At 47.3% G+C, this 13413-nt stretch overlaps 1 protein-coding gene across 2 annotated transcripts in view; it reads left to right on the plus strand.

Moving 5' to 3' along the window:
• Positions 1-13413, plus strand: part of VPS8 (VPS8 subunit of CORVET complex) — a 755312-nt gene that overhangs the window by 353236 nt on the left and 388663 nt on the right. For both annotated transcript variants that reach the window (XM_033944522.1, XM_033944523.1), the window contains one exon: positions 9872-9918. In XM_033944522.1, coding sequence (XP_033800413.1) covers positions 9872-9918 — 47 coding nt within the window. The remainder of the gene's footprint in view (positions 1-9871; positions 9919-13413) is intronic.

A 13413-nucleotide genomic window follows, 5' to 3' on the forward strand; every position in this document is an offset into this window, starting at 1 on the left:
ATTCCTACCCTAGTCACTAGGAGTTTGACATCAAAGCGATAGACTTAAAATACAGTGTACTTCTCTTCCTCCTGATAGATATACAAGGGGGTGTGCCAGAACATCTTGGAAAAAAGTAACCAAAGAAGCATCTATTAATAGCAATCTATTCTGTTCTTATCATAAAGATATCAAAAAGTTGAGGTGTTATAAGATTCCTACCCATACTTTGTTTCAAGGTCTGTGAAGTTAGCTGAATTACTTTTACATGGGTCATGGTAGTGTCTGCTCCATGTGTGATATATGTATCCCTTGTTACAGCACTTTAGAGCTTTGGACAAAATTGCTCTACTGATGCTCTAATAATAGTAACAATTACCCTTAGAACCTCTAGAGTTGTAGAGAAAATGAAACCTTGAGAAAGTGTCAGGTAACTCAACTGAGTCAATTATACATCATAATACAATTAGTCTATGCTCATCTTGTGTTCATAGCAGTGAGAATTTTGAAATTGCTTCTTGTTTTTCCTAGGCTGATTAGTCTATAGATGGTGTCTGTTCTGCTTACTAAAGATTTTAATTTCACATTGATAGACTAAACCAGGAGTGTCCAACCTGCGGCCCAGTGAAGTATTTTGTGTTGCCCCGGTCGAGGGTGATGCAGTGTTTTACTCTGCTGCCCCTGGGTGTTTACCGTCTTGCCGGCTCCTTCCGCTGTCTTGCTGCAGCGTTTGTGCAGCCCCAGAAACTTTTTTTCGGCCAATGCGGCCCAGAGAAGCCAAAAGGTTGGACACCCCTGGACTAAACCGTATGAGGTTGGGGGTTCTTTTATTTGACTTAAAAGATCTGCCAACAGTATGAGAAGATCAGATTTATGGACTTATAGGCTCCTTTTTTTCAGACATCTGTCAGAACTCTTATGAGCTTTCTTGAGATCCTTCTGGCAGTGAACTCCAATGATAAATTGCCTAGTAAAAGCTCTGTTGTTCAGAATGCATAGAGAATAGGTTGTTTTAGTTAATCAAATATACTGGTTTTCTAGGAGTTTTTCATTCAAGTACTTTTCATGGAAGAAATTGTGCTTCTCTCTGGTATTATCTCATCTTTCAAATGCTTTTGTTTCCACCATTGCTTGTCCTCCTTCTTCCCAATACTCTCTTCTCTCAGTGCTCTCTTCATGCTTAGCCACTCTGGTAGCAGTTTCAGTGATAATCCCTTTCTCCAAGAACAAGCAGGACTTAGTTTCTAGAGCAGAGAGATCACATCTGTGAGCTCTCCTCAGCACTTTTGCCATTTTTGGCAGTGTTTTCTTCAGTGTCTGTCCTGCAGTACTCCTTTTTAATTTATTTTTCTTCTCAGTTTTCCTTTCCCACTTTTTATTTTCCCAGAGTTTTCAGCAAATTTAAATTTTCTTTCCGTACTTCTTGAGGCCTGAGCTGTGGCCTGGTTGCTATTTTCTTTCTCAGTGATGCTGTTTTTTTTCTTTTTATTTCCTCACAATTGAGCCATTTGATTTTTGCTTTGGCTATTTTCCCTTCATGTCTAAGAAGCTCACCACTGGTTTCAAATGATGCACCCAGTGTAATTGGGTCTTCTATTATATCACCACAGGATCAGTCTAGATTAATGGGTTATACCCATCTGCCAGCAGGTGAAGATAGAGAGTACTGGCAAGTAGTGCTTTATAAATTAAATGAAAAAGAGCAGAGTGAGCCTGGTCTTCAAAATCCACTTTTTATAGCAACCAATCATTAAAACCATGCATAAAACGGTCCGTGTTGAGTCCACCATTTCCCAGGTGTTATTATGATTGACAAGACTGTTTTATGCATGGTTTTAATGATTGGTTGCTATTAAAAGTGGGTTTTGAAGACCAGGCTCACTCTGCTCTTTTTCATTGGATTTTGCTGCTACCTGTGCAGAGGTGACTGTCTCTATTATGGCTGTGTGCTTTATAAATTATTAGCTGATTTCCCGGTGTTGCCTTGGTATTTATTTATTCTAATCTTCTATTAGACAGGAAAAGGAATAAAATTGGCCTCGCGCTGCTGTACTGTCTCTGAAGCTCTAGATGTAGCAGCTAGAGAATGGCATGGGGAAAAAATTTGTCCCCGTCCCCGCGACCACCGTCCCTGTCACCGCCCCATCCCTGCGACCACTGTCTCCACCCCATCCCCGTGACCACTGTCCCCGCCCCATCCCCATGACTACTATCCCCGCAGTATCCATACAAGCCTGAGTACTACAATATTTAGCTTATTCCTTCCTTCCCCCCTCAAGTTCTCCTTCTCCTCACTCCCTGTACATTATTTCTCTGTCTCTTCCCCTAAATAGCCATAGCTCTTTAAAAGGCCTTGGGCACTGACCTGAAAGCTTTCCCTTTAATGCAGGAAGGCTGACCCGAAACATTCCCTTTGGTGCATGTCAGACCACTGCCCTCAGTCTTTTGAAGGGATGCATCTGTTATGGGCAGAGAGCAAGCACTACTACAATAAATTATTGAAGGAAGAAGGAGGCAGTATTTGAACCTGTAGGAGGATCTTAGCAAGTTCACTTCTGCAGGAATTACTTCCCTCTTCATGGGATTCCTGTGACCCTGAAGGGGATCCCTGCAGGATTCCCATCAACCCTGTTCCCATGCAGCTCTTTACTCCAGATTTGGCTCAAGCTCTTTGATTCAGAACAATTTGACTCTGGGACTACCATTCCAAATTCCTCCATCCCAGAAGGATGTAACTATGGATGCATCCACCCTAGGTTGTTGGGTAGCACATGCAGACACACTTCATACACAGGGGACCTGGTCCACTCATGAGATTGAGCTCCAGATCAACCTCTTAGAGCTACAGGCAATCTGGAACATTCTAAGAGCTTTCAGAGATCATTTTATGAACCAAGTTGTCCTCATTCAGATGGACAGTCAGGTTGCCAAGTACTATATCAACAAGCAGAGGGGTACAGGACTGTACTCCTTGTCTGAGATAGCAGACAGGATATTGCAATGAGCCACCATCCACTGTATGGTGCTCTGGAAAACATACCTGGTGGGGAAAGACACTAGTGAACAGGATGAGCATGAGTAGTCTCTTAGCATGGGCATTCCCACAAGATCTTCCGATAGTAGGGTGCCCATTCAGTAGACCTTTTTGCTATTCGTCTGAACAACAAGGTTTCTCAGTTCTGCTGCAGACTCAGGTCACATGACAGACTAGTGTCAGATGCCGCCTTCCTCAGTGTGGTAATGTGGAACAATAAAGGAGTGAGAATATGCATGCTCCCTGCCTTTAAGAAGTCTGTCTGCAGTTGCATAATCAAATAAATATGTGTGTGATACTGTTAACGTCAAAATAGTTTAAAGGAACTAAACACAAAAAGATGTATGACAACTTACTTGCAACACATGCAGCTAAATTGGACCCCTCCATCACCAACCTACTGACAGCATCAACTGACCTCAAGGCTTTCCGCAAAGAAATCAAGACCCTACTATTCAAGAAATTCACCCAAATGTCCTAATCCCTTCTTTTCCCCCTCTCTCCCCCTCTTAGAACCCACTCATCAAAATTGCTTTAGACCTTACGCCTTAATTGTAATTTGTATTTCTCTTCCTGGAAATGTCCAGTTATCGTTCTGATGTAATCCGCTTAGAACTGAAAGGTACAGGCGGAATATAAGCCAGTAATGTAATGTAATAGGGCCTATATTGTGTGTATGTATATAATTTATTATCCCAGGACAAGCAGGCAGGTATTCTCACTAGTGGGTGATGTCATCAGACAGAGCCCGGTACGGACGTCTCACAAGCACGTGTTGCTTGTAGAAACTTAAAGTTTCTAGATGCCCGCACAGCGCATGCGCCGGTGCCTTCCCGCCCGGAGAGCCGGGCGTGTCTCCTCAGTTCTTTTCTTTCCGCGGAGCTGAGAAGTTCAACTTCATCATGCGCTAGCTGAATTCAGTTAAATTTGCCTTCCTTGTCCGCGTTTTTCGCTTTCTTTTAATTACAATTAACAGTACATTTCTTTTTCAGTTAAAAAAAAAAAAAAAGAAAAAGAAAGATTATTTCCTCCGGCGGGTCGAACGGGCCGGCCACGTGGCTCAGGCCTACTGGCTTCGACCTCGCGGCGGAGATTTTCCGGCCTATGTCCCGGCCAATCACCGGGTTTAAAAAGTGCAGCAAGTGCCAACGCGCGATTTCACTCACGGACCCGCACCGACGCTGTTTGCAGTGTCTTGGTCCTGACCACATCCCGAAATCGTGCAGGCCTTGCTCTACCCTTACGGCACGCTCATTCAAACGGCGTTGCCTATTGTGGGAGTCGATGTTCAAGATGGACGCAGCTAAGGATCCTTCAGCTTCCACTTCATCTGATACCTCCCCGGTTCGTGCGAAACCGGCATCGACCCCTCCTGCATCGAGTGTGGTGAAACCGGCATCGTTCATCCCGACACCATCCACGAGCTCGACGTCGGTGCCTGCCCCGGTCTCCTCGGTTCAGGTACCTCTTCCTTCCACAGTACCACCAGTGGTCATCAAAGTGCCTAAAGCTACCAAGCATAAGCACTCGACCTCGAAGGAACGCGATGACCGTGCAGGAGGACCCCCTTTCGGTGCGGATCCCTCCTTATCGGCTTCGCTACGGTCCATGCTGGAAGCTCAATTCGTTGAGCTCATGCAGACCATCGGACCCGGGCTCATCGCTGCCATACAGGGTGACCTCCCGGTACCGGTCCAAAGGGGCGGTCCGCCCCCTCCCCCTCCCCCACGCCGTTCGACCTCGAAAACCGACGAGGACGAACGGGGGAGGGCGGCGATGCCCATGCGGCAAGCCTCGCTTACCGATATGCCGCCATTAGAGCCCATTACGCCTCCGCGCCAACATGGGACCAGACCTTCGATCGATAATCAAAGCCCTGGGCATAGTCAGGAAGAGTTCTTCCGCACTCCTTACCAGACTTGGGTAGCATCGCAAGAATCCGCATCGCAACCCCAGTTGCGATCCACCGCTTCCAGCCCTATCCATCACTTGGGGGCCTCGGGAGACCATGCGATGCACAGACGATCCCGATCCCCGTCCCGCCACCGAGACGGACATCGATCCAGACACTCATCGTGGCACTCCTCACGCCATTCGGAGGTGTCACCGCAGAAAAAACTGCAACGTATGGGATACTCCTCATCAGAGGTATCCCCTCCGGAGGGACCGGAGTACGAGGAAACACCCGTACCCGATTCTCCTTGCCATTCCCCGATGTCCATGGACCCGGAGGCCTCTTCCTCCTCCAGCCCGTCTCACAAACCGACGCTGGCGGATCAATTATCTTTCTCATCATTCCTCCGACAAATGGCAGATGATCTGGATGTGACTCTTGACACGGGCTCCCGATACTCCAAAGAGTATCTGGACACCATGCATTTACCTAACCCTCCAACGGAGTCGCTTCGGCTCCCTCTGCATAAATTGCTGGATCAGACCTTCATGCAGTGTTTCGAAACACCATACTCCATACCGGCGATTCCCAGCAAACTCGATGCTCGATACCGCATCGTGCACCATAAAGGGTTCGAGGGCCCTCAACTCTCTCACCAATCCCTACTGGTCGAGTCCTCTCTTAAACGCTCTCATCCCTCTCAGGTCTACGCCTCTGTACCGCCGGGCCGAGAGGGGAGAACGATGGCCAAATTTGGTAGAAAATTCTATCAAAACTCCATGATGGTGTCACGGGTGCTGAACTACAATTTCTTTTTCTCTTCCTATCTGGAGTTCTTCTTGCCGGTGCTCCGCAAGTTCACTCCTTTCATAGACACCCAAGCTCGATTCGAGTTCGAGGAAGTGGTAGCCTCCCTCTCCCAATTACGCCTCCAGCTGATGCAATCCTCCTTCGATGCATTCGAACTCTCGGCACGTGCTGCCGCAAGCGCGGTAGCCATGCGTCGCCTGGCATGGCTCCGTACAATTGATATGGATCCCAATCTCCAGGACAGACTCGCCAACGTACCATGTGCGGGAGCTGATCTGTTCGATGAGTCTATCGAAACTGTTACCAAGAAGCTGTCGGATCACGAAAAATCTTTTCAATCCATCCTGCGGCCCAAACCCAAACCTCAACAGTCTCGACCTTCCAGGCCACCCCTGATTTACCAGCGGCGTTACATGCCTAGACAAACGCCCGCTGCGAGGCAACCTGCGAAGAGACAACCTCCCCAGAAGTCTCAGCAAAAACCCCAGCCACCGGCTGCACCTAAGGCTACCCAGCCCTTTTGACTCCCTTCCTGGGAGCATAACCGACACCGTTCTGCACCCCTCAGCCTCTCCCATAGGGGGCCGCCTCCATCTTTTTTACCACCGATGGGAGGCCATAACCACGGACCTATGGGTCCTCACCATCATAAGAGACGGATACTCTCTTCAGTTCCATCGGGTCCCCCCGGACCATCCTCCAAGAGAGTATCCTTCAAGCTCGACACAAACCGCCCTTCTTCTTCAGGAAGTCCAAACCTTGCTTCAGCTTCGGGCCGTTGAGCTGGTCCCGTCAGACCAATTGAACCGAGGATTTTACTCCCGGTACTTCCTCGTCCCGAAGAAAACGGGCGACCTGCGACCCATTTTAGACCTTCGGGCCCTCAACAAATTTCTGGTCAAAGAGAAGTTCCGTATGCTGACTCTGGCTTCTCTCTACCCCCTCCTCGAGCAGAACGACTGGTTATGCTCCCTGGATCTCAAGGAGGCCTACACTCACATCCCCATTCACCCGGCCTCCCGAAAGTTCCTCAGATTTCAGGTGGGAAATCTGCATCTACAGTACCGAGTGCTACCATTCGGCCTCTCTTCGTCCCCCAGAGTCTTCACAAAGTGCCTGGTGGTAGTGGCTGCGGCACTCCGGGACAGGGGTCTACAGGTGTTCCCATACCTCGACGACTGGCTCATCAAGGCCCCGTCAGCCCCAGAGGTCACTTCGGCGGTCTTGACTACAATCTACTTCCTCCAGAATTTGGGCTTCGAGATCAACTTTTCCAAGTCTCATCTACAACCCACCCAGTCCCTCCCCTTCATCGGGGCAGTCCTGGACACCATTCAACTCCGAGCATTCCTGCCTCTTCAACGCATGGAGGCTCTTCTTCATCTCTGCCAGTCGGTGTCTACTCGCCAAACCCTACCGGCGAGACAACTGATGGTGCTCCTGGGCCACATGGCCTCCACAGTACATGTGACACCCTTTGCCAGACTCCATCTCAGAATCCCCCAGTGGACCCTGGCATCACAGTGGAATCAGACGTCCGATCCACTAACCGAACGCATCGTAGTCACACCTGCTCTTCGGCAGTCTCTACTTTGGTGGATGACCTCTTCGAATCTATCCAGAGGTTTGCTGTTGCACTCTCCCCCCCATCAGAAAGTTCTCACAACCGATTCGTCGAACTATGCATGGGGGGCCCACCTGGATGGTCTCCGCACCCAAGGATTCTGGACCAGTGCGGACAGACTACATCAAATCAATCTACTGGAGCTCAGAGCCATCTTCAATGCTCTCAAAGCTTTCTAACACCTACTTCACGACATGGTGATCCTCATTCGCACAGATAATCAGGCCGCCATGTATTACATCAACAAGCAAGGAGGCACGGGCTCGGCCCTCCTTTGCCAGGAAGCTCTACGAGTCTGGGACTGGGCGGTGCGCCACAACGCCTTCCTCAGAGCTGTCTACATTCAGGGGAAGAACAACGTCTTAGCAGACAACCTAAGTCGTCTTCTACAACCTCACGAATGGACTCTCCATTCCAGCCCCCTTCACCAAATCTTCACACAGTGGGGGACGCCTCAGATAGACCTCTTTGCGGCTCCCCACAACTCGAAACTGCCTCAGTTTTGCTCCAGGATCTACACTCCTCACCGCCTCGAGGCAGATGCTTTTCTACTGGACTGGGGGAAACGATTTCTATATGCGTTCCCACCATTCCCGCTGATCCAGAAGACTCTGGTCAAGCTGAAACTCGAACAGGCCACCATGATTCTAATAGCTCCTCGGTGGCCCAGACAACCTTGGTTCTCCCTTCTGCTTCAACTCAGCAGCAGGGAACCAGTACCACTTCCAGTGTTTCCTTCACTACTTACTCAACATCAAGGATCACTACTTCATCCCAACCTGCAGTCTCTCCACCTGACAGCTTGGTTCCTCTCAACGTAACCCCTCACCAATTCTCACAAGGAGTGAGGGAGGTCTTGGAGGCTTCCAGGAAGCCCGCCACTCGACAATGCTACTCCCAGAAATGGACCAGATTCTCCTCATGGTGTGTTTCTAAATCAAAGGAATCTCAGCGAGCTTCCTTATCCTCCGTGCTGGACTATCTCCTACACCTATCTCAATCTGGGCTCAAGTCTACATCCATACGAGTCCACCTGAGCGCTATTGCGGCTTTCCACCAGCCTCTACAAGGGAAACCCCTCTCGACCCATCCGGTGGTCGCCAGATTTATGAAAGGACTCTTTCATGTTAACCCTCCTCTCAAACCACCCCCAGTAGTTTGGGATCTCAATGTAGTCCTTTCCCATCTCATGAAGCCCCCGTTTGAACCACTCAACAGGGCCCCTCTTAAGTACCTCACCTGGAAAGTGCTTTTTCTTGTAGCCCTTACGTCTGCTCGCAGAGTCAGCGAACTCCAGGCATTGATGGCGGATCCACCATTCACAGTATTCCATCACGACAAGGTGGTCCTCCGCACTCACCCGAAATTCCTGCCTAAAGTGGTCTCCGAATTTCATCTCAACCAATCCATTGTACTTCCAGTATTCTTCCCTAAGCCCCATTCTCACCATGGAGAATCGGCCCTCCACACTCTAGACTGTAAACGTGCTTTGGCTTTCTACCTGGATCGTACCAAGCCACACAGAACCACCCCCCAACTTTTTGTCTCCTTCGATCCTAATAAGTTGGGAAGACCCGTATCAAAGCGCACCATCTCTAATTGGATGGCGGCTTGTATCTCTTTCTGCTATGCCCAGGCTGGATTATCACTTCCTTGTAAGGTCACAGCCCATAAGGTCATAGCAATGGCAGCCTTAGTAGCATTCCTCAGATCAACACCAATCGAGGAGATTTGTAAGGCTGCCACCTGGTCCTCGGTTCACACTTTCACCTCACATTATTGTCTGGATACTTTCTCCAGACGGGATGGACAGTTTGGCCAAACAGTGTTGAAAAATTTATTCTCTTAAGTCGCCAACTCCCCCTCCATCCCACTGAGGTTAGCTTGGAGGTCACCCACTAGTGAGAATACCTGCCTGCTTGTCCTGGGATAAAGCAATGTTACTTACCGTAACAGTTGTTATCCAGGGACAGCAGGCAGCTATTCTCACGTCCCACCCACCTCCCCTGGGTTGGCTTCTCAGGCTAGCTACCTGAACTGAGGAGACACGCACGGCTCTCCGGGCGGGAAGGCACCGGTGCATGCGCGGTGCGGGCATCTAGAAACTTTAAGTTTCTACAAGCAACACGTGCTTGTGAGACGTCCGTACCGGGCTCTGTCTGATGACATCACCCACTAGTGAGAATAGCTGCCTGCTGTCCCTGGATAACAACTGTTACGGTAAGTAACATTGCTTTTTCTCCTTGTGAAAACTGTCCAAAGTAAACCCAATTCAGTTACTCTGAAAGAGAATATTAATGAGTAATGGAGGAGTAGCCTAATGGTTAGTGTAGTGGCCTGAGAGCTAGAGGTTCAATTTCCACTGCATCTTCTTGTGACTCTGGGCATATCACCTAACCCTTCATTTACCCCAGGTACAAAATTTCCCCTTCCCCCTTTCCCCTTATATAAACTTGATAAAATGTTAAATTATAGTAGGTGGGATGTTTTTCAGGGTTGCATTTTATCAAGATTCTCTCTTTCCTTTCAGGATCCATTTTTACTTTTCCAGTTTCTGAAAAGCCTATTGGAGCCCAGGTATGTAAATGAACGAAGGATCACTTTAATGATTTGAATGCATGAGGGGGAAATAAGGTGACAAAATGGGTTCAGATCTCTAGTTATTCATTTCAACAGATTTTGGCTCAAAGAAGAAGTGAAATGAGTTTAACCTTTTCCTATTGTAATAAATTTTAAGTTACGCTGGTTCCAATTGTAATTATTTTAGCAAAGTTTTGTATTATTCACTGTTATCATTTACGGCTATTGTAAACACAATGGCCCAATAGATGGGACAAATGATAGGTAGAAAGGTGTACTGTATGTCCCATGCCATGGGACATACGATGGCAACGACATTTTTTAGAATGTCCCGTCATCCGGGACACATGATAGGAAAAGGTTAATCATAGTTGGTTTTTCCCTGCTGAATGTTCATCTCTGTATTAGAGCACCACATACAGTGATACAATTATTCTTAAGGGATGCAAAAATTTTAAACAGCCCTGCTATTAAGATTAACATTACAATACATTGCCATAGTTACCTGAAAGTGTTGTATAGCAATCCTGTACAGTGGCCTGTAGGTCAAAAATGAGTTAGTATTAGTATTATGTGGTCATAGGACTAGCTTAAGAACATAAGAATTGCCGCTGCTGGGTCAGACCAGTGGTCCATGGTGCCCATCAGTCCGCTCACGCAGCAGCCCCTAGTTCAAAGACTAGTGCCCTAACTGAATCTAGCCTTACCTGCGTACGTTCTGGTTCAACGGGAACTTGTCTAACTTCGTCTTGAATCCCTGGAGGGTGTTTTCCCCTATAACAGCCTCCGGAAGAGCGTTCCAGTTTTCTACCACTCTCTGGGTGAAGAAGAACTTCCTTATGTTTGTACAGAATCTATCCCCTTTTAACTTTAGAGGGTGAACAACCTGTCTTTATCTACTAAGTCTATTCCCTTCAGTATCTTGAATGATTCGATCATATCCCCTCTCAGTCTCCTCTTTTCAAGGGAGAAGAGGCCTAGTTTTTTTAATCTCTCGCTGTATGGCAACTCCTCCAGCCCCTTAATCATTTTGGTTGCTCTTCTCTGGACCCTTTTGAGTAATACCGTGTTCTTCTTCATGTATGGCGACTAGTGCTGGACAGTATTCCAGGTGAAGGCGTACCATGGCCTGGTACAGCGGCACGCTAACCTTCTCCGATCTGTTTGTGATCCCCTTCTTAATCATTCCTAGCATCCTATTTGCCCTTTTCATCACCGTCGCGCATTGCATGGATGGCTTCATCGATCTGTCAACCAGCACTCCCAAGTCTCTTTCCTGGGGGATCTCTCCAAGTAATGCCCCGGACATCCTGTATTCGTGTATAAGAGTTTTGTTACCGACATGCATCACCTTACACTTATACATGTTGAACCTCTTTTGCCATGTCGCAGCCCATTTCTCAAGCATGTTTATGTCGTGTTGCAGATCTTCACAATCCTCCTGCTTCTTCACTACTCTGAATAACTTAGTATCGTCTGCAATTTAATCACCTCACTCGTCGTATCAATTTCCAGATCATTTATAAATATGTTGAAGAGCAAGGGTCCAAGCACTGAACCCTGCGGCACTCCACTGGTGATGCTTTTCCAGTCCAAGTATTGTCCATTTACCCCCACTCTCTGTTTCCTATCTGCCAGCCAGTTTTTAATCCACGTGAGTATTTCATCCTCGATTCCATGGCTCGCAATTTTTCAAAATAGTCGTTTATGCAGAACCTTGTTAAACGCCTTCTGAAAATCCAGATATACAATGTCGACCGGGTTGCCTTTGTCTATCTGCCTGTGTACTCCCTCGAAGAAGTGCAGCAAGTTCGTCAAGCAAGATCTTCCTTTGCTGAAGCCATACTGGCTGGTCCTCATCAGATTATGTCCGTCAAGGTACTCAATGATGCGGTCCTTTATCAGCATCTGTACCATCTTTCCTGGTACCAAGGTCAGACTCACTGGTCTGTAATTTCCCAGATCACCCCTCAAACTTTTCTTGAAGATCGGCATAACATTCGCCACCTTCGTCTTCCTTAATCCTTCCTGATTTGATTGACAGATTGGCTATTAGTTGAAGCAGTTCAGCTATAGCACCTTTCAATTCCTTAATTGCCCTCGGATGGATGCCATTCGGTCCCGGGGATATATCATTTTTAAGCCTATCAGTATGCTTGCATTCCTCTTTTAGACTGACCGTCAACCCTATCAGTTTCCCGTCTTCGTTTCCCGCGTATACCCTGTCGGTTTCCGGTATGTTGTGTATATCCACTTCAGTAAACACAGATGCAAAAAATGTGTTCAGTTTGTCAGCCATGGCTTTGTCCTCCTTTAGCACTCTTTTTATTCCATGGTCATCCAATGACCCCACCGCTTCCTTCACAGGTCATTTCCAGGAACGGCTTGAAGTTTTTTGCCTCCTTGGCTATTTTTTCCTTGTAGTCTCTTTTGGCCTCTCTTACCGCTTTATGGCACCTGCTTTGATGCTGTTTGTGCTTTTCCCAGTTTTCGTTCATTTTTGACCTTTTCCATTCCTTAAATGAAGTCTTCTTGTCTCTGATCGCTTCTTTCGCCATTACAGTGAGCCACGCCGGTTCCTTGTTCTTTTTCCTCTTGGATCCCTTGCCGTTACGCGGTATATATAGATTTTGCGCCTCGGTGACTGTGTCCTTAAAAAAGGACCATGCTTGTTCTAGCATCTTTACAGTGCTTACCTCATCTTAATCTTCTTCCCCACCATGAGTCTCATCCCTTCGTAATTCCCTTTTCAGAAGTTCAGCGCCGTGCCCGTCATTTTGGATCAATGTTTCGCCCTTGTGTCCAGGTCGAAGCAGATCATATTGTGATCACTGGTTCCCAGCGTCCCCTCTACTTCTACACCTTGTTCTGGTCCTCGTAGTCCATTTAGAATTGTCCAAAATTGTGTTTCCTCTCGTATTCTCCTTGACAAGTTGTTCCAGGAAGCAATCGCCTACAGCAGGGGTGCCCACACTTTATGGGCTTGCGAGCTACTTTTATAATGACTAAGTCAAAATGATCTACCAACAATAAAAATTTTTTTAAAACACAAAGCACACTGAAAGGCAGAGAAAATGTTCATTATTCATATTCCGGATTTTTTCAAAGAGGTCACGGCAGATGACTCTATGCAATGTCACCTCAGTAACAAAATACAAAAATAGACAAATATACCCCCTCCCTTTTTACTAAACCACAATAGTAGGTTTTAGCACAGGGAGTTACGCTGAATGCCTCGCACTGCTCTCAATGCTCATAGGCTCCCTGCGCTAAAAAACGTTATTGCGGCTTAGTAAAAGGGAGCCATAGTGCAAAATATAGACAGCAGATATAAATTCTCAAAACCGGACACAAAAAAACTTTTCAACCTTGTCAGAAATCTCACTGATACCAAACCCCACCTCGCCACCCTAGGAAACCAAACTCCACCAGCCTCCCAACTAGCGGACCATTTCAAACACAAAATCATCACAATCAGATCCACATTCAACA

The sequence above is a fragment of the Geotrypetes seraphini genome, chromosome 5 (assembly GCF_902459505.1).
Source record: "Geotrypetes seraphini chromosome 5, aGeoSer1.1, whole genome shotgun sequence".
Classification (NCBI taxonomy): Eukaryota; Metazoa; Chordata; class Amphibia; order Gymnophiona; family Dermophiidae; genus Geotrypetes; species Geotrypetes seraphini.